The following is a 22,038-nucleotide window of genomic DNA, read 5'->3' as shown; positions in this document are numbered from 1 at the left end:
CGCAACATTACAGCAACTCTCTATCGTAGACCCTCGATTCTGATAAGGGCGATAAAGGTATTTGAATATGTTAACTTTGGCTTTGCAAAATTTTGATGGACATTTTATAAAATCATTCTTATGTTCTGGCATTTTATGCACCCAATCTTTAATCTAATAACACAAAACAGTAATAATCAATAGAGTAACTGATAATGAAAACAGTCATTAGTGGCAGTCCTAATAAGAACATCCCTGAACCCTGAACATCATAGCATACAGTCACTTAAGTCATACACTATAACATTTCTCAAAAAACATTAATAAATAAACAACAACAACAACAACAACAAAACAGGAACTACGTGTTTATATTGTATAAATGTATTTATATAAATGTGTTCTCAAGATGTGTGCTTTAGACTGAGTGAGGTGGTTGTTTGACATCTCGTTTGCTCACTGAACATCTTTGCTGCGTTTGCTTTGACAGCTCGTGGAGGACCTTGTTTGACGCAGGCGCACATAAAATCTTTTCAGATGTCAACTGCACCGAAGAAATAACGGACAAACATTTAGCGAGATCCCGTTATCGTAGGGAAGTAGCCTTCCAATTCTTTGACCAAAAGCGTCTGTAGCTTGAATAAAGTAATGAGGTAGATAGTCGGACAACTTATAACACGTACCTTGATTACAATAGACTGACACTGCCACAGTGAAAATGGACCAGGAGTTTGAAGACATAGATTCAGAGGGCCGGTGGCAAAAACTGTACCTAGTAAGTCTGTTAGCATAGCTAGCATGAAGCTAACATAAATACTACTTCCAACGCGCATTTAATTTAGCAAGCTAACAGTCCGGCTAGCTCATTAAGTTTCCGACATCTAGGCTATTACACGTCGCTAATTTCTTTCCTGATTTTGGTTTATGTCTGCTTTAAGTTTTCTTTCAGTTTGTCTAGACATTGTAACGTTTCACAAAGTCAGTGCTACCGTAAGCTTAGTTGTGTCATCAGCTTGTGCATGTGGCTGAAGCTCGTCGTGATTAGCTACCTTATAGAGCTATTCAGTTGTTTTACTATTGTATACGTCTTTGTACGGTGTGGATGCTGGACAAACATGTTTCAGACAGGATGTCATTGGTTTCTTAGGTGCTTTGCTCTAGATTGAGCACCTATTAGTGTACCTAAAATGCAATTTGGTGTTTGGTATTTTCTTGTTTTCTAAGTCTGTCTTGTCTTCAGGAAATAAGGAACCAGTCCCACGAGTGCTCCTACAAAGTGGCAAAGTATCCAGAGAATCGCAACAGAAACAGATACAGAGATGTCAGTCCATGTAAGTGAACATTTGTGGGAAAAGCCCAAGCTGTGCACTGTGTATAGTGTCTTTAACAGTTTCTGTTCATTTATCAGAGGCTCCCAAATATCTGTCTCTCTCATGCTGCCCGCAGTTGATCACAGTCGTGTGAAGTTGGAGAACACAGAAAATGACTACATCAATGCAAGTCTGGTAGTCATGGAGGAAGCCCAGAGAAGTTACATATTGACTCAGGCAAGTGTCTTTTGGATTAATTAACTAATCACTTGGTTTATAAAATGGTGTAAAAAGGCTGATTACAACCGTAACCCAAAACCGATGTCTTCAGACTGCTTGGTTTGTCCAGCTCTCATGATTTTGATTCATGTGTATGTACGTATATTTCTTCTCGAAAATTAGTTAAACAAGGAGTCTATTGTCAAAGTAGTTGCAGGTTAAGCTTCTGCCAATGTTCAGATCAGTCCACTGACTAATTGTTTATGGGCCTGTCAGTAACAGTTATTTTTGTTATCGATGTATCTGCTAGTTAATGTCACAAGTAATTGTTTGGACTATAAACTGTCAAGAAACTGAAAACCGCTTATCACAGTTTCCCAGAACCCAGAGTGTCATCTTCATATTGATTCTTTTGTTCGACCAGCAATTGAAAATCCAAAGACTCTTCAGTTACTATTGTAAATGACGAAGAAAAGCAGCGAGTCTTCACATTTAAGAAGCTGGAAGCAGCAAATGTCTAATCATGGAAGCTGTAATTAGTTAGGCTCTAAAACTGGTTAGCAGTTCAGAAAAGTTTATGGCAGTTACCTACTGTAAGTAAATATATCAAGTATTGTAATATAATGACTCAACAACACACCATGGATTACTGTTTAAGAAAATTCTTGCCATCACAGCAGTTTATTTCTCCTTTTAGAAGTCAGTTAGTGTTATCAGTAGACTTGAGGCAGCCCTTAAGTAAATCTGTGTGTCTGCTGTTGAAGGTGATTTGCTAAGTAGTCCACTTTCATTTTCCAAACTATATGTTGAATTATGTGTGTCCATGTTTCTGTTGCTGAGTGTGAATGATGATAAGGACTACTAGTTTGGTTCACCTGAATCATTTAACGCTGTTTTTGCGTAACTGTACAGTATTAATTGTAGGAGTGTGTGTGTGTTTTGAGACAACTTATATGACTTTATGTGACCAACAACTAGAAGTTTGAGCTAAATCAAGGTGATAGGTCATGTCTTCTTTGAAAAAAAGATTCATCAGTGTGTCTACTTTGCTTTGTCCTCAAGAGACCCATGCCTACAGATAACGGTGTGTGTGTGTAGCGCCACACGCATAACAGAATAAATGGTGTCCTTGTTTGTCAAGCCACAGAGATGAGCTTTAACATCCATAGCTGGGAGAAAAATGTGAAATATGTTATGGTGATTTTGCTGGACTATGATAAACTCTTCAGTAAAGAAAACACCATGGAGTCTGTGATTATTTAGGCTGCCGCATTTATTGAGGCGTGATATCGAAAAGAACAGGAAAATCATCAGTCCCCTGCTATCAGTTTTCAACTCTGCTACAGACTGTCATAGATAAAAAACACCCACACAACATTTCTACATGTATTAGATTAAACTAAAGGCTGTTAGTTTCCAAACATTGGGAGTCTCGTTGATCAATGAAAAATACAAGGACAAAATTCCGGTGAATTGGGGTGTCTTGAAAGAGTAGAATCATAAACAAAACAGATCAGTTTCCTCTGCAGCTATTTAGTTATTTGTTCCCTAATTTGCATGACACCAGACAGAGGGTCATTGCACATTATGGGGTTTTATGGTGGGTCTTATCAGCAATGTGCATTTGGGTATGTTATCTATTCTGCATTATTTGCAGAACATTTGACATTTAGATAATGCAGAGTACAGTGTTCTCAACTCAGCCAAACCACAACCTTTTAGCAGTCTTGACCTTTCAATTAAATTCTCATTGTCACTCTGCAGATTGTAGTTGCATAGTGTAGTTGTGACATTAATAGAAATGGTTCTCATCCTGTTGCTTAACTGATGTATACAGTGGATCTAAATGTTTTTGTTCATGCCTGACAAATAGATTTCCTTTATAAATGACTTCCTACTGTTCCCTGGACTCCTGCCATGTCACTGATCAAAGTGTCTGTGGTCGTGTGCGTGCTGTCCACAGGGCCCCCTCAGGAACACCTGCGGCCACTTTTGGCTCATGATCTGGGAGCAAAAGACCAAGGCAGTCATCATGCTCAACCGGATCATCGAGAAAGGCTCAGTAAGTTCACAGTAACAAAAATACAGCATATCGTCTGGTGTGACATCTGCCGTTTGTCTGATGCCTACACACCCACACACAGAGAGACTGCAGGAAAAACAAAAACTGAACACACCACAGAACATCAGCAACACGCACACTTTGTCAAATTAAATGTTAAATAATTAATGCAGCTTGTTGAATCGAGCTTCACTTTCCTGTCGGCGGGACAACTGCCCGGAATTCAGTGTTTAGACAGCGTGTTCACAGATGTATGTGAGGAACTGGGATGCAGCCCAGCCTCTTAGCTCTTTTAAATCCAGTGATCCTGCGATGTGCTGATTAAACACACACACACACACACACACACACACACAAACGTAAACACACTCTCTCTGACTCTCTCTCTCTCTCTCTCTCTCTCACACACACACACACACACGCACGCACTTAACAGCAGTGAGCTTTCTCAGTAAAGCAGCTGAATTGGATATCACTCACTGACGGTTTTCTTGGAAATCGAAGATAAAGAGCACCTAGTCCACAGATATTATTAACTTCACAAGGATCTTTTATGCAGGCCAGCTCTCCAATCCTGCACAGGGAATGTTGCATAACGGACTTATCCTCAACAGTTCTGGCCATTGTCTGTTTACTTAGAAAATACTGTATGATTAGGTGTCACTTACACATGTAATTTAAGGATTTGTAGTAGCATTTGACTGCAGTACTGACTTATTATTTTTATTTATTACTTTCAAGATTATGGCACTACAAGATTTGAGCCAGACTTTGTAACTTTACTCTGTCTGGTTTAAATTAGATTATTCACCCTACTGGTTGTTAACTGCTACTACTACTAATAATAATGATAATAATTTATTATCTTTTTTATATAGCACCAAACATGATAAAGTTCTGAACGCACAGCTATACATATTTTAGTATTGAAATCCATACCAAAAAAATCTTTATTAATACAAGCTTTTTAATTAAATCATTGTTATAATTTTATTTGATGTTATTTTTATGAGTGCAATGTGACATAATAAAAAAATCTGACCTAAATTAAAATCTACAGACCATGTTGCTGTGACGTAATATGTCTGGTGTCATGAAACAGAGCTTTGGATCTGGTACAGATATGCAGTTGTGACATATTGACATTTTGTATGTGTGTTTTTAAATGTGCTGGTATGTGTGGGGAAAGAGCAGACAAAGACATTAAAAAAACAAATAACAAAAACAAAAAACACTGAAAGCATTAGTTAATTTATTACCCAGGTTCCTTTTCACTGTGGTGCATCAAACTGTCCTGCTGTTAGTTGTCAGCTGCTTTATCTCAAGGCCATTTTGGCCACTCAGCCAGCGTCTGCTTTTCATCAGGTGCACTTCTTTGGTGTCCCTCACCGTCTTTGTCTTCTCTGACAGGAAAAGTGTGCCCAGTACTGGCCCACAACTGAGGAGAGGGAGATGGCCTTCAGAGACACGCGTTTCTTGGTCACGCTGTTGTCAGAAGATATCAAGTCTTACTACACCACCAGAGTGTTGGAGCTGCAGAACATTAGTGTAGGCCACAGTATTATTTAGCACAAGGGGAATTCCCAGTAAAAGGTTGGAACGGAGAGCTGAAATGGTTCAGGGGTATCATACCAAGACTCCTCACAGGAGCCTGTGTTGTCCGAGGCTTCTTGGAACTGAAAACCGTGTTCATCCATGAGGTTTTCACAGACTTTCAGACAGATTAAACATTTCTTAATACACATCCAGAGTTTTTGTAATGTTTAAGTGTGGAGAAATGATTTTCATCTCAACTTCAAAGTTATGAATTTTTCTAATCCATTTTAACTTGTTTCTTGTATACAAAAATGAACAGACTTTTTTTTTTTTGTTTTTAATGAAAGATGAAAAATATCAACAACCGAACATTAACAGCCGAGGGGATTTCAAGAAAAATAAGCACGAGAAACGAGTGCACACGTCTTGACGTGAACCTGATTTATTACAAGAAGTGAAACTGAAACTGTTGTTTACTTAAAAACTGGAACAAACAGAAGTTTTGTACCTGCTAATGAGCCTCTTTTTTGTCTGCTTTCACAGACAGGAGAGAAGAGAGAGATCTACCACTTTCATTACACCACATGGCCTGACTTTGGTGTCCCAGAGTCCCCGGCATCCTTCCTAAACTTCCTGTTCAAAGTACGGGAGTCGGGAGCGTTGGGTGTGGATCACGGGCCGGCCGTGGTGCACTGCAGTGCTGGAATCGGACGATCGGGGACGTTTTCTTTAGTTGACACGTGTGTGGTCCTGGTACGTCCTGCCTCTTTGTTTTATAGAGTTTTTTTTACAAAATTAATTCTCCATGGCCACAATCGAGATTCATTTTGTTTTTAGATTTTCCAGATTAGTCACATCACCTTTTTTGCCTACATATTTTTCATTTCTACTTAGCCTGCTTGTATCTGAAAGTATGGAAATGAATGCATTTGAATTAGGTATTAGATATGTTCACAACACAGAAATAGACATGACATGACAGAAGACTGACATGAAAAACAACTTGAAAACTGATTAAAATATTTGAAATACAAGTTAAAATAAATATTTTCTGACCAGTTCCTGCTTCAGAATGTGGTTAAAAGGAGAAAAATAGTGAAAAAAAGCCTCCAACATCTAAAACATGAAACCAACTTTTATGTGGTCATGTGCAGCCCACAGCTGAGTGCATAAAAACATGATGATGTGGAAGTAGGCAAGACAGATCAAATGGAAATAAGGTTTAAAAAAAGGTCAATTAAATTTCCCAGATATGACAGACAATCTGGGGTTCTCTTCCCGGTTAGCTACGCTAATTTGCTTTGCTGTTCTGTTCAGATGGACAAGAGGAAAGACCCCTCGTCAGTGGACATCAAAAGCATCCTGCTGGACATGAGGAAGTACCGTATGGGCCTGATCCAGACCCCTGACCAGCTGCGCTTCTCCTACATGGCTGTCCTTGAAGGGGCCAAGTACATTAGGGGGGACCCCTCAGTACAGGTGCTGCCTGCACCACACATAAATATACAAACTGTCACTGCCACAATGTGAACAACTGTGCAAATTGAAAACATAAGCTAACATATCATGGTACTTATGCATTGACTGGCACCCGTCCGTCTGAACAAAGTTGAAATCCATTTAATTCACAGGTTAATTCAGTGGCAGGAGTTATGTGAAACAAAGCTACTGTAGAGCTTATGGCCAGACCTCCAGTCACATGCACCGCTCGCTGAGTGAGAGTGGCTGTATGGAAATAATGTTATAATAAAATGCCCTGCAGAGGGGAAATAAGATGAGAGAATGATAGGTGAGAGATGTGTGAATATCTATACTGTTGAAACATTAATGAAGTCGGTTCCCTTTTCTCTGTGTTATGATGTTAAATAGTAGATTTACAGTGCATCCTGCTAGAACCTTTACATTGTTATGAGTGACACAAATTGAAACTCAGTTTGACGATCGTGCGTGATTAAGCTTATGTTTTTGTCATTTTGAGTTTCTTTTTATGGAAATTTTTGACAAGAAAATCACTCCATTTTATAAGCACATGACAAACCAAATGACTAATTATGGCCTGCTGTGCCAACACATGGTGAAGTCAAAACCTGTCATTCTCAAATTCATTTGCTTTACTGTTCTTCTTCTTTGCATCCAGAACTGGCTGAGGGAGTTGTCCAGGGAAGATCAGGAACCGACATCGCAGTCTCCCCCCTCGACTCCGCCTCAGGCCAGGTGTCAAACAGATCGATGCAATGGCAGCCAACGGGGGGGTCAGCTGGAGGAGGGAGGAGACTACAGACAAGACGGAAAAGTACCCACGCAGTCTCCCTGCAAGGAACAGGAGCTGGACGGCAGCACGACACAGTCAGTACACTCAGTCGGACAAGACAAACCAGTTCATAAAGGATCCGAAAAAAATTATTGACAGTTGATTAATGGAATCAAAAGTGTATACGTTTCTGACTGAGAGAAGATAAAATAAACAAGATAAGTTTGTTCATTCACAGCTGTTTACACATGTCCCTCCTTTTTTTTCTGTAGCAAACGACGCAGAGAAGACAGCATCTCCAAATCAGGCACAGCCAAGACTCCCCAAAGCAAAACCAGGACAAATGACTCAGAGAAGAAGAGAAAAAGGTGATCACATCTTTTGGCTGTCTTTTCATCGCATCCACATCTTTTCCTCTTACCGTTCATACACAAGGCATCACGTTATTCTTACTTTGAAGGATGCTTTATCACAATGCCGTTTTGGTATCCTGCTCCTTGTAATTTATGCCACCATGCGTATATTCGTCTTCAGAGCTGAGGCGTCGTTCTCTCTCAATTTCAAATTTTCCTCTCAATCTTGTCAGTCATTTTGTGCGAAGGCCGGCAGCTTAGCTAACTGACATCTGCTTCATGTTCTCATAAAGGCAGGAGGCTCAGCCCTGATGGAGCTCTTAGATCTGATGACTGTGCACCTCCATCACAGCTCACTTAAGTCATTTCTGAGAAGACTTCCTTTGTTTGTGACATTGTCAGTGTTGTTCCAGTAAATTCAGCCCGAATGGCACCTTTTCTGACGTGGGTTCTCTCTCTGCTGTTGTTGGTGTTCTCCTCGGACAGTTTGGGCTGCATTTGCTGCACCTGACGAGAGCTGGCCTGTCCAGTGGGGGGCGGTGTATCTTTACCCCCCTCTGCGACAGCAACAACAACCACGAAGAGCACATTTAGAGGACGAAGTTTACCCACAGCTTTAAAAGAAAAAAAAATAAAAAACAGAACGCCCACGCTTGTACATGGAGGTGTGTGTGTGTGTTCCTGTGTGTGTTTGTGGTATCTGCTGTGTTGTTGTTTCTCTTGAAGTTTTGTTCTTGTTTTTATGATTTGCTTGGCTCCTGCGGTTTGAGTTGTGTTAATTTTGGCTGCACTTGAGCATGGTGTGTGTGTGTGTGTGTGTGTGTGTGTGTGTGTGTGTATTTGTGGTTTGTAGTTGTTGAAGCTCTAAAATGTCAGGTTGAATTGGAATAATGCAAGGTGCTAATTTGTACTGTGCATATTGTAGATACAAATTTGGTGACATTTTCTTATCTGTCTGAATATTGTCAAATGTTTCAGTTCAAGCCAACATTATAATCAACAGCCTCTGAAGTTTCACTTCACTAAACAACCGCTTTGCATATGAAAGTGCTGCTGTGTTTTGTTTGCTGGTGAGGTGGCCGGGACCGAGGGTGTAGAGTCATCCACGACTTGTTGCATGTTCCTGTAGTTTTGCTGCAGTTGTTCCATGAGGTTTCTTCAGGACTTTAGCATGACGGTGTTCCTAACTGGTTTGTGGGATTTAAACTGCATCAGTTGTGTCTTGGCCTCGCTAAAGTTTGGATGTTGGATTCATTTGCAGATATCTGGTCAGGTCAGGGACCCTGTTGTTTTAAAAAGGCTGAAGGTCTGTTAAACAATCCAAACGTTGTGTTGTCTTCTGCTGTATTTTCTCATACTCAAAATTTAGGGCTGCAACTAATGATTATTTTGTTATTGATTTGTCTGTCGAATCGACCAAAAATTAGTGAAAACACCCAAATGTAGTCAAAAACAAAAATTAAGAGACTACTTCAAAGAAATTTCAGGTGTTTTTGCTTGTAAAAGCACCTAAACATCAACTTGATTATCAAAATAATTGCTGATGAATTTTCTGTCAGTTAAGTAATCGTTTCACCTCTTCCAAGTTAAATTAAATATTCATACGAATGGGTTAAAGAGAGCACATATACAGCTGTGAACAGCTGTGCCGCATCAGCTGATCTACGTGTCGACATAACCTTTTCCCTGGTTGATTTTGAACGCGGCAGCGCAGTATGTCACGGTGTTGATCTCAAGTTCCCAGAACACAAGATCACATCTTTGCAAGTATTTTCTTGTCCACTGGAAAGACCAACACTCAGAGATATTCAGTATACTGCGATATCACAGGGTGGAAAAAACCTGAATGTGAATCAGAAACTTTTGAGGTATTTATGCTTGATAAATAACCTAAACAAACAATTAATTTCCCATTCATTAACTTATCCATGAATGGAATAACAGATTCAGCTCTTCAGAACCTGTAATTTAGTTTAGCTATTTTTAGATTTAAAACTTGTTCAGCCACTCATTTATTTGGGAAGATCTTTGGACGTGAGAAGTTACGAGTCTTTTTAGATGAGCTCACAGATACTGAAAATGTAGTCCATCAGGTGTGACTAAATGTGATGGCTAATAACATCTGAACAGAGTGTGAGCTGTTGCTTATTGAACACGATGGTTGCTTTGTATTGATAATCAGTCTAAAGTCACTGTGATGTCACGCCTGATCAAACCCTCCTTCACATTTCTCCGTGGTCTAGTTTTATCTTGACAAATTAACCGAGCTGAAGACACTAACTCGATTTCGTGGCTCGAGCTCTTTTCATCTCACCAACGCTCTGGCGCAAATTAGTTTGAGTTCAGCTTCCTGAAATACTTTGTGTTTTGTGACAGGGCGAAAACCAGTGACTGCTAACCACCTCCACCAGGAACTGACAGCTCGGGCATCAAAGCCAACATCGGCAGGGAACTCCAGTTCTCCCAATCCTCCGTGTCCTTCTTCCTCAGCTCCAAACCACTTCCTCTACACCTCCAGCTCATCAGCCAGCTCTCCTCTTTTCTTCTTCATTGCTTTTTTTTTTTTTTTTGTCCCAGCCTGGCAGCATTTTTCAGCCTCCACACTTCATTTCCTCCCTCTTCTTCTTCTTTCCATTAGCAGTATGTCACTCCCACGTACGCCTCGGTCCTCCAGCTCACAGCCTTCCCAGGTCTCTTCATCCTCTCCGACTGTTTACAGCAGACACTTTGACATTCTTTGAAGAGAGCACATATGAGAAGAGAAACACACCAGCGTTTTGGGTCACACCTCAACCACAGCCTGCGCTGCTTCTGGAGTCAAAGAATCACATGTTTGTTTTGTTTTTGTTGCTGTTTTTGTTTTTTTGCTTTAATAATATTATTATTTGCAGCTTTGTCAATCCATTATGCTTCTTTGCATCTGTGTCGTCAAGACTGATAATAGGGGCTATGCATTGCCAATTTCTAAGGCTGTTTATATGTGTATTTTTAGAAAACCTTTTTTCAGAGGGGTAAATAAAAAATGTTCTATTTTTTATAAGATATTACTTGAAGTTTTTCACAGCAATGGAGGGGGTGGGGGGTTGGTTAAATGAAAAGCACTGCCTCCCCCCACATGAGAAATTCAGTGGCATGTAATGTTTCCACGATGTACAGTGTTCTTTTTAAAAACGTGTGTGTAAAAACAAAACAAAACAAAAAAAAAAACAAACAAAAAAACAGACAAACATATTTTTGATTCTAAAACCAAAAAAAAACCCTAAACGAGGAACGACAATGTTACAGATTTGAATGCAGTAGAAAAGATGATTTGATGACTTGTTCTCCTTTTGAAATGAATTTGTCTTAAGTTTCTCTTTCTCTTAGAGTGTACAAATAAAACTGGTATTATCTAGTTTACACAACAACCTGTCTTTTCTCTTTCTCTGCTTACTTTCCCACAAACCTGTCAGTCGATTTGTCAGAACGGAAAATAAGCTGCACCTTTATTTTCCGACAAAGGATGTAACTAACTTAAAGCCAACAGTTTGAGCTTTTGAGGCAGTTGGATGAGAAAGTTGATACTAAGTAGAAGTTGTCTCAATGTTCTCACCCATAAAGCAAATAGTTTAAGCTCCAAAGAAGTGTATTCCACATAGAGTAAAGATTTGTTAATGACTGTACAGTTAATGCTATTTAAACTGTACCTTTAGGACCAACAGTATTTTTTAGATACAAACCTTCATTTTATGGTTCTCTTTGATTTTCTCATAAATTAAAAAAAACAAACAAAAAAATGCTGTCAGAACGCCCCTTCACCACAACCAGGCAACGCTGAAACCACCCAAAACAATTACTCAGACAGAAAAGGAAGCCACAAACTTGGCAAAACATCTCTACAAGGTCAGAGCGTATGTATCAAAGAGCTGTCCTGTTCTTAGCACTGTGTGAGTTGTCATAACGTGTTGTAGAAAGGAATCAAATTTCAGAGAGGCGGGGCTGCCGGGAATACAGTATGGCACGTGGCCAACCACTTTCAGTTAAGCAGGCAGCGGCAGAGTTCAGTGACAGTAACACATTCAGTCTTAATCACGTTAGATAAATTCACACTGGATTCCTGTAACAGTCTTTTATTGGGAGAAAAAAAAACAAAAAACTTTCAAATGCTGCAATATAAGGAAATAAGTTTTGTTTTTATTTTTTGAAGCACGTTTGACTCGATTCCTGTACAGGATGATGTAATGTTTTTACAGCCTATGATTATCAAAATAAAGGAAACTGGTGGGGGGGTGGGGGGGGGGGTCATCCACTTCACAGTCAGATCACAATTTTCTGAAAAATGCAAAGACGGAAAAAGATTTCTGAGCTTCCAGAGCTTTGACTTGGCTGCATTCCCCAAACTCTAATTATGTGCTAAAAATAGCAAAAACTTAACTATGTGTGGTTCAGAACAGCGCTGGAGGGATGCCGCTGCCAAACAGAAGGCTCCAAGAAGTTGGGATCTTCCATTTGTTGTGCTCTTTGCTCTGAAATGTGAATCAGACAAAACTTAAGTCAGAAATTGCTACACATCCTGTAGTGCAGTACGGCTGCTCTCTGCTCAGGTCGTTCCACTTACGGGATTGTCCAGCAGATGGAGCCAGTCGTTGACGTGGTTGACGAGCGTGAAGGCGTCTGGGATGTTGTCGCCCTCTGAACAGAAGAGCAGCAGCACGGCCAGCGGGAGATCCTCTGCACAACTGAACACAACATCCAGCACACGTGGTCAGACGCATAAAACAAGACCCCTCCTCAAAAGCAGCTGTCAGTTAATTTAAACTTACTGCAGAGGGGAGAGTGTGTCTGGTTGTTATCATACTAACAGGGTTAGGGTTACATGGTGCACTAATGTGTGTGAACTTATTTTTTTAACTACTCAAAAGTAGAAATGAAAACAATCCGTTTCACCTTCAAGTAACAGCCAGATCTCTTCTCTCTCCCTCCCTACCTGTCCGAGTAGAGTCCTTTAGTTATGCCTCCTCCGGGGATGCAGAGGCACGGCTCTGCGTCGGCGTCTGCCAGTCCGGGGAAGGCCGGCACTCGCTCCATCTCCCTCCAGCCGAGCTCTTTGAATGCATCCGCGCTCCCCTTCAGCAGGGATGGAGTGACCAGGTACCTCAGAGGAGTGCTAACATGGACACATATTTGTCAGCAGAGGCGACAGGTTTCAGCAGAGATGAGTGTGAACGTCGAAGGCAAAAGAAATGCAGCGGCGATGTGAAGTACCCTTGTAGCTGCTGGTCGTCCCTCTGGTAGGCGTGGCTGCTGGACAGAACTACTGTCCTGGAGAAGCCGCTGGTTTTGATCCACGACACAAGCAGCTGCCTGAACTTTTTGGATTTTTTCTGCAATTGAAACAAAGTTTAAAGCTGTAGATACTATAAGGCTAATTCAGTTCTAGGTCCATGGGAAGAAACTGCGTTATTATGGAAGATAAAGATGTAGTTCATGTGCGCTTAAAGAAAATCTCAGCTAAAGATTTCAACTACATAATTAAAAAGCTGTGGGAGAGGTAGTTAATGAATGAAACATTCTTTATGTCAAGTCGGAGCACTTTGAACCATATCAAATCATAAAAAAAGTATAAAAGTCAAGTCATGCAGTTACGACGAACTGCGGTGTCACCTGAATTATCGGCGCCCTGATTTGAAGAACTGCCAGCTTCAGTTCTGTTGCTGTGTAAACTGTTGATGAGAAAAGGTTGACAGATTAATTGAGGATTAGATTTTGAATTTCTCTGTTGGATTATGTCTTCAGTGCAGATCAACGATTTATTTTATCCCCTTTCTTACAAATACCTACTACAAATGCCAGTTACTAAACCTTACTTTCTCATGTTACCTTATATGTAATAACGTACAAAGTACCTCAAACAGACCCTCGGTGCCAGCTTAATAAAGAACATACTTTGCAGGTGAAATCTGCACTGCTAAGTGGTCAAGAAATCCAGCAGAGTCAGCAGTGATGAGATGGTACCTTCTGCAGGGGTGTGCAGCTCCTCAGCATCCTCTTTGCAGGTGGTGTACGGGTTATTCCCAGCCATGGGGATGAGACAGTCTGTGTGTATGAAGCCCACTCTGCTCATGTTGAGAGTGGACACCACGAGGTCCACAGCCAGCTGGCCCACATTGCCAACAGCCACTGCTGGCTGGGGGGGACAACCATAATAAAAAATCAGTTAGGAATTGCAGCCCTGTATTAAACTGCTGGCTCCACAGCAATCAACCATAACTGTAAAACGCTGCTCATATGACAGCAGATCAAATCATTTCATACTCTCATACTTTCACTTTCACAAAAATTGGTATTTTAAGAGTGTTACATTGGTACTTCTGCAAAGTATTTGAATACTTCCTCCACTAATGAAAATCTTCTGTGTTACATTCCTAAAGTTGACAAGACTTCCGCTTGACAACTGTGTCCTCTGCAGGACCCCGTATTTGTATCGCAATCGCGTCCGTTTTACGTTTTCTTTAACGCATGATTAACGTAGCAAAACATGTCACGCCTCCTTCCAGTGAAACTGCTACTGAAACAGCATTTTGCAGGACATTTTCCGGTAAGAAAAAAATGAAACTGAATCACCGACTTACTGGTAATACACACTGTACAGGTTAGACGTGGTATCAAGCAACAGCTGCAGTGACGTGAAACGTCAAACTTCAGATTTGTCACTCACCATGACGAGGGTGAAACCTCTGAAGGAGGGCGCTGTATTTTGTGAAGAGATAAACATGGTGCTGCTTAACGTTAGCTAGCAAACACACGAAGCCACAAAGGTTAACTGTAATTACGTTGTCGATATTGTCGAAAATTATATTCTCCCAGCACTTCTATTTTCATGCCCTGGTGAGGCGGGCCTTCTGGTCTCTCGCTCGGCGTCGATTGTTGATGATTAAACGGTGTTGGTGCCTGCTGTAAATGCCTGAATTGAAAAATCACAGGGACGTTTTATTCTGGAAAAAAGTAATTCAGTGGTGATCTACACCGACCACCACAATCTGTTTGTGTCGAGCTATACGTCTGCTTGCAGGCGATACCGTTGAAATTCTGTTTTAGTTTCTTTTTTAAACAATTATAAAACAATTATAATCAGGCATATTAACAGTCAAATTGTAGCTCCGCAAAGATTTTGTGCGTATTAAAGATCAGCAACTGCCCTTTGAAACTCAACACTTACAATACTACTAGTACTACTAGTGATAATAACATCAGCGACAACAACAATCATAATGATAAATATTGAAAGCAGCATCTCATTCAATTTGACCATAAAAGTAATGTATATATAAGTGAAGTACGTTTAAATGCATGCGTCATTAAAATCCTCTCAGTTACATTTATTCATTCTGCATTCACTCTCACCTTTTCAGAATCAGAATCAGAATCAGAATCAGAATCAGAATCAGAATTCCTTTATTAATCCCTGGAGGGAAATTCTTGAGCTTCAGCTTGAGTGTCAGCTGATCAGACGAGGACTTGTTTATTCATTAACCTATTTATTATTATTAGTTAGTGTGACACACTGACATTTTTCACGGATTAACCTAGAAGTCAGACTCAGGAAACTAAAACAACAGTATTATAAAATTTAATGCAAGTGTTAATACTGGCAAGGAGGACTTGACAAGGCAGTGCTGCTGTTGGGGGAGAAAACCAGACATTGTGTTGTCCTACTGTGAATCAAGTCAAGGATTTGGGGGAGGAATGAAGGTCGAGTGTGCACGGTGCAAACTTTCAAGTAGCTTTATTATCTTTCTTTTTTTTTTCAGGTGTTTGATTTATTTTTTAATTTAATGAAAAAGAAATTCAGCCTAAACAAATTTAGGTTAAACATTAAGATCAGCACGTTATTTCACATCAGACGCTCGTTGACAGACTTGTGATTTGCTAACTGATGACATTATCTTAGTAAAACATTTTAATTTTAATAACAGTGATTATGGCAGATCTTTAGACTGAACACCATACAACCAAAACTAATTCATGAGAAGGTGAAAGTACTCCATCCTGCAGCACAACAGTGAAGTCATTTTGGCTTGACTTCATTGGGAATAACCTGGCCTCTCACTGCAGCCAGAGCATTTTCTGCCATCCTCTGTGCCATTCTTCTTATTGTTGCGCGTGTGTTGGTGCCAACGTGCGGGGTGATGAGCACATTAGGAAGGTGAAGGAGAGGATGATCTCTGCAAAAGAAGAAAAAGAAAACCAAAACAATGAGACATTACAAACAGAGGGATTCTCTGTAGGTTTGATCCATTGCTAATAAAAAGATCCAAACTAGTGCAGCAAGCGATAATAAGTTAAATGTGCTGTTGAAATACATAAAACAGGGTCTCTTGACCTCTTGATGTCATCTACCACAAATGTACTGTCTTTGCATCTTGTGTAATCTGCTGATGAGAAAAGGCTAACGTTTGTACAGTTAAAGCTAGACTGTGTAGCTTTTGCTGGGCTGTGGCCATTGCTGAAAAGTAGTGCAGCAGTAGCAGAGCATTTAAGCCATCACTGTCTGCAGTGGGCTGCAACTATCAAGCACCCAGGGAGCAAATTGGACCCAAATTTTTCCTGCCCGTCCGGTGGGGGAATCGAACCGGCGACCTTCCGATCACAAGCTAGAGGTTAGAGAAGCGGCCAGGCTGCCCCCTGGCTGGCTGAATCTGAGTGTGGTGAGACCTTGGCAACGGTTCAGGGTGAGTCACGTCTAAAGCTGCCGCGCAAATCGTTCCTGACCGCAGAGCTTTGACTAAAGCGTCCTGATCCACGACCAGACCTGAGACGAGAAAAGAATTTGGAATAAAGATCAGCTTTTAGAATAACGTGACTGTAACGTCTGCAAATATTTAATCGGGAACGGTAAAGTCCAGGAAACACATTCTCCTCACCTCTGCTGATGTTCACCAGTGTTGCAGTGGGTTTCATGAGGGTCAGCTCTCTGTGGCTGATCAGGCCCGTGGTTTCAGGGGTAAGGTTGACCGCCAGCATGACAAAGTCTGACTCTTTCAACAGGTCGTCCACGTTCTCACAGTAACTCGCCCCAACGGCCCGCTCGTCCTCAGCACTTCTGCACGGCGAGGAGAAACGATGAAGATGTTATCTGGCTATAGCAGTGACAAGTCTACAAGGTGGGAAGGTCCACTGTTGGATTTTGATGTGACCTTAAATCATGTCAGACATTAGTTTTTTGTATCTTTATTCTTAATGTAGATGTAATGTAATGTAACTCTTTTGTCATTGAACTTTTACCTCCTGCTCCTGTTGTGATACAGGATCTTCATGTCGAATCCTTTGGCTCTTTGGGCGATTTTGTAGCCAATGTGTCCCATTCCAATAATCCCCAGGGTTGACCCAGTGACTTCAACTCCCATCAGGTTTTCTGGCATACAGGTGGTCTTGGGGTCCACAGCTATTTGGTGGCCTAAGGAAAACACAAGACCAAAAAGCCCTTCCTTTCTAACACATTATTCATTATGCTCAGGTTAGTACTGGATGGATGTGAACGGTATTTTAAGCATTTATTAATTCATTTATGAATCGATTTGAAAATCAGTTTTTAAATTTTCGTCTCACGTTAGCTGCAGTCATTAGCACAGTCATCTATAAGGCCTTAATGGCACCATCTTATCTTAAAGTCTACGCTCCCAGGATGCAGGGTTGCTTGTGCTTCCTAGAGTCTCTAAAAGTAGGGAGCCAAGACCCTCCAGTTATCAATCTCCTCTGCTGTGGAACCACCTTTAAGTCTTGGTCCGGGAGGCAGACACCCTCACTATGCTGAGTTGGGCTTAAAACTTTCCTTTATTGATAAAGCTTATAGAATTCGCCAGCCCTGGCTAGCATCTAGTTATGATGCCGTAGGCTTAGACTGCCAGAGGATCTCCAAGGATGCACTTTGCTTCTCTTTTGTCCTCTTCCCTCTCCTTCTGTACACATTCATGTCCCATTAACACATGTTACTAACTTAGCATCTTCCCCGGAGTCTTTGTGCTTTCTTTCTCATCTTGCAGGTTTCTCCTCGCTAAAAGACAGTTTTTTTTTCTCGCCACTGTCGCCAACGAGGAAGGTTCTGCATGTGGTCCAGACCTGCTCTGTTTGGAAAGTGTCATGAGGTAAATTTTGTTGTGATGTGGGGCTATATCAGGCGACTCAGGCGACCCGGGTTCGACTCCCGGTATGGGAACGTCTCTTTTGGGGGCAGTTGTAGCCTAGAGGTTGGAGAAGCAGCTTGCAATCAGAGGGTCGTCGGTTCAATTCCCCCATCAGACGAGCAGGAAAAATTTGGGTGTGGTGGAGTGATTAATGTGAGTGATTAGCTGGCTGATGCGCCCATGAGCAAGGCACTTAACCCCCAGTTTGCTCCCCGGGGGCTTGATAGTGGTAGTCCTGTGTGTTTCACTGCATGTAATTTGCTGGGGGTGTTGCATGTGTGTTCAGTGATTCTTAAGACTTATAAGCTATGGGTCATATCAGACCGAGTAAGACTGTATTAACAAAATTACAACGTCTCACACCGACTGCAGATTAATTGTGTGTTGAATTAATGCAGTTTTGGTTTTGTAGATTTAAGGATCCAGTTAACCTCATGACCTTTAGAGTCTGAGGGTACACAAACCGCCTAATTTGTCATTTATGATATTAGACTGCACATATAGAATTCACTTAACTCACCTTCGACAATCTTCCGCGCCGACGCCAGAAGCAGACCCAGTGCGATATCCGCAGTGGCATCGCTCACCACACCGGGTGTGTTGGTCACCTTCACTCCGAGACTGGTGATGTACGGCACGTCCAGGTGGTCGATGCCCACTCCACCGTTGGCGACCACTTTCAGTGAGGGAAGCAAACTGAGGAGCGATGGCTCAGCCGCAGGACAGAGGTTCCACACGAATACGACCTGGATTTTGGGACCGTGCAGCTGGGGGTTCTGTAGGAAGTCTTTGTGGCAGATGAGTTGGAAGTGTTGTTTCAGGATGTCGGCGAGTTCTTCCATGTAACCTCTTCCATCCACTTCTGAGATCAGAGCCCACGGCTTACTGTCGTCCATGGCCTGGAGGGGTGAAACACAGATGTTAAAACACGCTCAAATAGCTTTTAGGAGAATCTGATGTCGTGTCAGGTACAAATACTGTGATGATTATGTGCATGTAGATACCAAGTTTAAAGAGACCCCCCCATCACACAGTGATAAAATGCGCATTTTTAAAAGAAAAAAATTACTTAAAATAAATTCAACATTATGTAGCATTATGTAGCATTCAACATTATGTTTATTATGTAGCTCCCCTAAGCCAAAATAAATAAATAAATAAATGAATCATTTGACCTGCCTCCCCTGTTTTGCACCACCTGTTCCCCTGTCACAAATGCTGACAATTGCATATGCAATTTTCTACAAGGCTGGATTAGTAACCTGGCAAAATCAAGCGAGTGCCGTGACCACCAGGCCCTCAGGGGGCCCAAAGGCACCAGTTTCACCACGCGATATGCTGGTGGTCATTTAATTAATCCACAATTAGCTGTTTGTACTACAGCCTACACAATAAACATGTTCTAAACTGATCAAACTGGGACCTTGAAGTAAAAGTTCAACATCTGGGTAGTGAATTTCTGGCTTGCTTAAAATGTCAGACTAATCCTTTAAGGTTGCAGCTGCATTATTACCCGATCTTGAGATCCCAGACTGCAGCAGAGGAATTAAACCGTGTTGTTCATTTTTACTAAATCAGTGTTAGATTAACCGAGTTAGTTTCTTTCTGTTAATGCATAACCTACATGACGAACAGAGTGGATCTGTGTGCGTGAGTGTGCGTGAGTGAGGAGGAACAGGGGGGCGTGGGGTGGGCTAGCTCGTGAGTGCTATGACGGGGCACAATTCTCGTGACGTCACAATATTACATTTCTGATAGTCACTCACGGAAACAAAAGCAGGAGCTGTCGTTGTAACGCTTTACCGAGATGGAAAGCGTTACTGAAATCAGTTCTCAGTATCTACGCAGAATAAATGAACGTAAACTCCAACACATTTAAATGTTACGTACTAATAGTGAGAAACTCAGCAGAGGCTTAAAATGTACTTCCAAACGATTGTGGACGGACGGGACAGCACTCACAACCCTTCGTTGATGGGCTTCCACAACTACTTTCCCCCTGCTCTTGACACAGGAAGAACAAGTAGGGACTGTGGAGGATTTCAAAATAAGAGCACAACACTACTACCGCGCGCACCTCCTCCTCTTCCTCCTCCTCATAATAATAACTATAATAATAATAATTGTTGTTATTATTATACAATTGTTAGTTTTGGCATCTGAATTCGGTTCACTAAACCTACACACAACACTCACAGTTTGCTCCCACATTTAATAACTGCACTACAAACAGTGGAAAATGTTACAGGGCACAATAATCACTGCAGAACATACAGAAACATGCAGAAACAGAGTCTCTGCATCCCTGCTGAGGGTTAGCAACGCTGTCCTATTTAACGTTTAACCTGAGTTTAACAATTATGGTCAAACTAAACTAAGACTCAAGACTATACTTGGAGAGTGGTGGACTTTGACCCAGACCTGAGTTTAGACATTTGCATCATGTACAGTCTCAGGAATGCTGCTGTAAAATTAAATTTCAGCATAAAGGTCTTTGATTTTCTTGCCCTCCCACTAATATGGAATTTATGTCATTTAGTTTCTTGTCAATTTATTTCATTTAATTTATTGTCACTTTTTATTGTCTGTTTAAGTTGTAGTATATTCTGATGTAAGAGCAAAAACAATTTGACACAGGAGTCATAAAACATATGCCTCTCCTGGTGTAGCCAAAACAAGTTAAAAGAATGACAAATTGAAGTATTTTTTTTATTATTACTGAATCCACCAATAACCAAGTGAATTAAATGATAACAATGTTATTGATGGATCATAAAATACAATGTCTTTAGCAATGCAGAACAGGTCACAGAGGTCAAGCTTCCAAAAATAGTAATCAGCTCCTTAACTTAAGTAAAAGTATCATTACACACTCATCGTAAGCCCACTGACCAGAACACCTGCTAAATGCTAAAACTGTAAATTTCAGATTTGCACGATACCTTTTTGTGTTGCACTTGGTGTACGGATCTGTCCATGCTTGGCGTTTTAAGAAGCTGGCACGCCTGCGCTGAGCCCCACAGTCCCTGCGCATACCGGACGTAACGGAGAGTTTTCATTCTGCCTGTCAAGTTAATGATTGTATCAAAGTGGAGTTTCTTAACGTAATGTAGATGCGCCAATAAAACAGAAGCAAAGTGTTTAATCTCTATATGTATTATACAAAAACAAGCACATGCAGTGAATGCCCTCAAGTCAAACAGATATGAGTAAATGATTAACATGTAAGTTGTAGGTCAACGTAACCCAAGTAAATAATAAATTATCGGTGCTCGGAGAGGAAAACTTCATCAAAGGATCCAAAAATGTTTTATGTACGCATAGTGAATATTCTACATAACATCAGCATATAATGTCACTAAATGTTAGTGGAGTTCTCACCTTCAGCTCGAAGCTGAGTAGTTTTTCTTCAACGCTTGTGTGACTTATGAGGAGTAGAATCGGAGGGTTAAGAGGTTATAGAGGAGGACATGCAGCTCGTCTCTGATTGTGTTTGAGAAGGAGAGGAGTGGAGGAATTCAGTGAGCACAGCGATCAGCCAGACAGAAACTTCAGGGATTTCACAAGATCGCAGAGACCAATGGTCAGAGCCATCACCACCACCACCACCCATAAAGGAACAGTGCACAAAAAGTAAAAAAAAAACAAAAAAACTTGTTCCAAGCTGTTAATCATTTTAGTTTTACTTACTCTTCAAAGCCAGTTCTCCTCGTGTTGTATCTGCTCGTTGGCATCATTAGTTCCAATTTGACCTGAGGCTGTAGCAGCAAATAATAACCGAAATTAGGGGAGCGTGTCTTTGGAAGTACATGCAAAGTGACCAAAAACATGCAGAAAGTATGGATTCTCGCATCTTCATGATTTGGAAAACAGAATGTGAGGCTTGTACATTATGAAAGAGTGGTGTACCATATATGTGATAATTATAACAATAAAAGAACTAACAATAACGCACATAAGACTCTCATGTATGAAGGCAGCATCCAGCATCTGGAGCTTGTGCAGACTGCTGCTGGATGAGTGCTGATAAGGCTTCAATAAAACTGAAAGTATTAGAAAAGCCTTTAATGTCACCTGTTTGAGAGAACAAGGCTATTATAACACAAAAAAGAATTGTAATATGTGACCACTAGGTGGCAGCAGTGCCGTGTGTCTGCCTTTGCGG

The 22,038-nt window shown here is 41.1% G+C and overlaps 3 protein-coding genes across 9 annotated transcripts; 1 reads left to right on the top strand and 2 right to left on the bottom strand.

The window, feature by feature from the left end:
* Nucleotides 1–480: 480 nt before the first annotated feature.
* Nucleotides 481–11,114, top strand: ptpn2b (protein tyrosine phosphatase non-receptor type 2b). Of its 3 annotated transcripts, none has more exons than XM_046417858.1 (10): nt 481–754; nt 1,220–1,310; nt 1,426–1,526; nt 3,472–3,570; nt 4,981–5,118; nt 5,650–5,859; nt 6,424–6,585; nt 7,244–7,452; nt 7,630–7,725; nt 10,087–11,114. In XM_046417858.1, the coding sequence occupies exons 1-10, from the start codon at nt 698–700 to the stop codon at nt 10,106–10,108; spliced, it is 1,185 nt and encodes a 394-aa protein (XP_046273814.1). In that variant the 5' UTR covers nt 481–697; the 3' UTR covers nt 10,109–11,114. The 3 variants fall into 3 exon arrangements, with proteins under 3 accessions (XP_046273814.1, XP_046273813.1, XP_046273815.1); XM_046417857.1 differs by lacking the exon at nt 481–754 and adding an exon at nt 825–981; XM_046417859.1 differs by lacking the exon at nt 481–754 and adding an exon at nt 1,067–1,126.
* A 689-nt stretch (nt 11,115–11,803) lies between these two features.
* On the bottom strand, nt 11,804–14,634 carry psmg2 (proteasome (prosome, macropain) assembly chaperone 2). 2 transcript variants are annotated; one of them, XM_046417862.1, is made up of 8 exons: nt 14,408–14,634; nt 13,705–13,876; nt 13,354–13,412; nt 12,955–13,073; nt 12,677–12,856; nt 12,308–12,428; nt 12,125–12,215; nt 11,804–12,021 (listed from the first exon to the last, which is right to left on the bottom strand). In XM_046417862.1, exons 1-7 carry the CDS (start codon nt 14,462–14,464, stop codon nt 12,135–12,137), a joined length of 789 nt encoding a protein of 262 aa, XP_046273818.1. In that variant the 5' UTR covers nt 14,465–14,634; the 3' UTR covers nt 11,804–12,021; nt 12,125–12,134. The 2 variants fall into 2 exon arrangements, with proteins under 2 accessions (XP_046273818.1, XP_046273816.1); XM_046417860.1 differs by having other exon boundaries at nt 11,804–12,215; nt 14,408–14,633.
* An 817-nt stretch (nt 14,635–15,451) lies between these two features.
* On the bottom strand, nt 15,452–21,393 carry zgc:136493 (uncharacterized protein LOC692276 homolog). 4 transcript variants are annotated; one of them, XM_046418324.1, is made up of 7 exons: nt 21,255–21,393; nt 20,816–20,937; nt 18,394–18,772; nt 16,975–17,146; nt 16,614–16,792; nt 16,405–16,501; nt 15,452–15,914 (listed from the first exon to the last, which is right to left on the bottom strand). In XM_046418324.1, exons 2-7 carry the CDS (start codon nt 20,930–20,932, stop codon nt 15,758–15,760), a joined length of 1,101 nt encoding a protein of 366 aa, XP_046274280.1. In that variant the 5' UTR covers nt 20,933–20,937; nt 21,255–21,393; the 3' UTR covers nt 15,452–15,757. The 4 variants fall into 4 exon arrangements, with proteins under 4 accessions (XP_046274280.1, XP_046274282.1, XP_046274281.1 ...); XM_046418326.1 differs by lacking the exon at nt 20,816–20,937 and having other exon boundaries at nt 21,255–21,388; XM_046418325.1 differs by lacking the exons at nt 20,816–20,937; nt 21,255–21,393 and adding an exon at nt 19,764–19,912.
* Nucleotides 21,394–22,038: the final 645 nt, after the last annotated feature.

This window comes from Scatophagus argus, chromosome 17 (genome assembly GCF_020382885.2).
Source record: "Scatophagus argus isolate fScaArg1 chromosome 17, fScaArg1.pri, whole genome shotgun sequence".
Taxonomy (NCBI): Eukaryota; Metazoa; Chordata; class Actinopteri; family Scatophagidae; genus Scatophagus; species Scatophagus argus.
This window is presented reverse-complemented; position numbering and strand designations above follow the sequence as displayed.

Excerpts from the sequence above, each read along its gene's own strand:
- zgc:136493 (XM_046418324.1), bottom strand. The coding sequence starts at position 20,932 with ATGAAAACTCTCCGTTACGTCCGGTATGCGCAGGGACTGTGGGGCTCA. Across the intron at positions 18,773-20,815 it reads ACCAAGTGCAACACAAAAAG|GCCATGGACGACAGTAAGCC; the intron begins GTATCGTGCAAA and ends TCACCCCTCCAG. Across the intron at positions 16,793-16,974 it reads TATCACAACAGGAGCAGGAG|AAGTGCTGAGGACGAGCGGG; the intron begins GTAAAAGTTCAA and ends CTCGCCGTGCAG.
- ptpn2b (XM_046417857.1), top strand. The coding sequence starts at position 904 with ATGTCTGCTTTAAGTTTTCTTTCAGTTTGTCTAGACATTGTAACGTTT. Across the intron at positions 1,311-1,425 it reads ATACAGAGATGTCAGTCCAT|TTGATCACAGTCGTGTGAAG; the intron begins GTAAGTGAACAT and ends TGCTGCCCGCAG. Across the intron at positions 3,571-4,980 it reads GGATCATCGAGAAAGGCTCA|GAAAAGTGTGCCCAGTACTG; the intron begins GTAAGTTCACAG and ends CTTCTCTGACAG.
- psmg2 (XM_046417862.1), bottom strand. The coding sequence starts at position 14,464 with ATGTTTATCTCTTCACAAAATACAGCGCCCTCCTTCAGAGGTTTCACC. Across the intron at positions 13,074-13,353 it reads TCAGGGCGCCGATAATTCAG|AAAAAATCCAAAAAGTTCAG; the intron begins GTGACACCGCAG and ends TTTCAATTGCAG. Across the intron at positions 12,216-12,307 it reads TCCATCTGCTGGACAATCCC|AGCAAAGAGCACAACAAATG; the intron begins GTAAGTGGAACG and ends TTCACATTTCAG.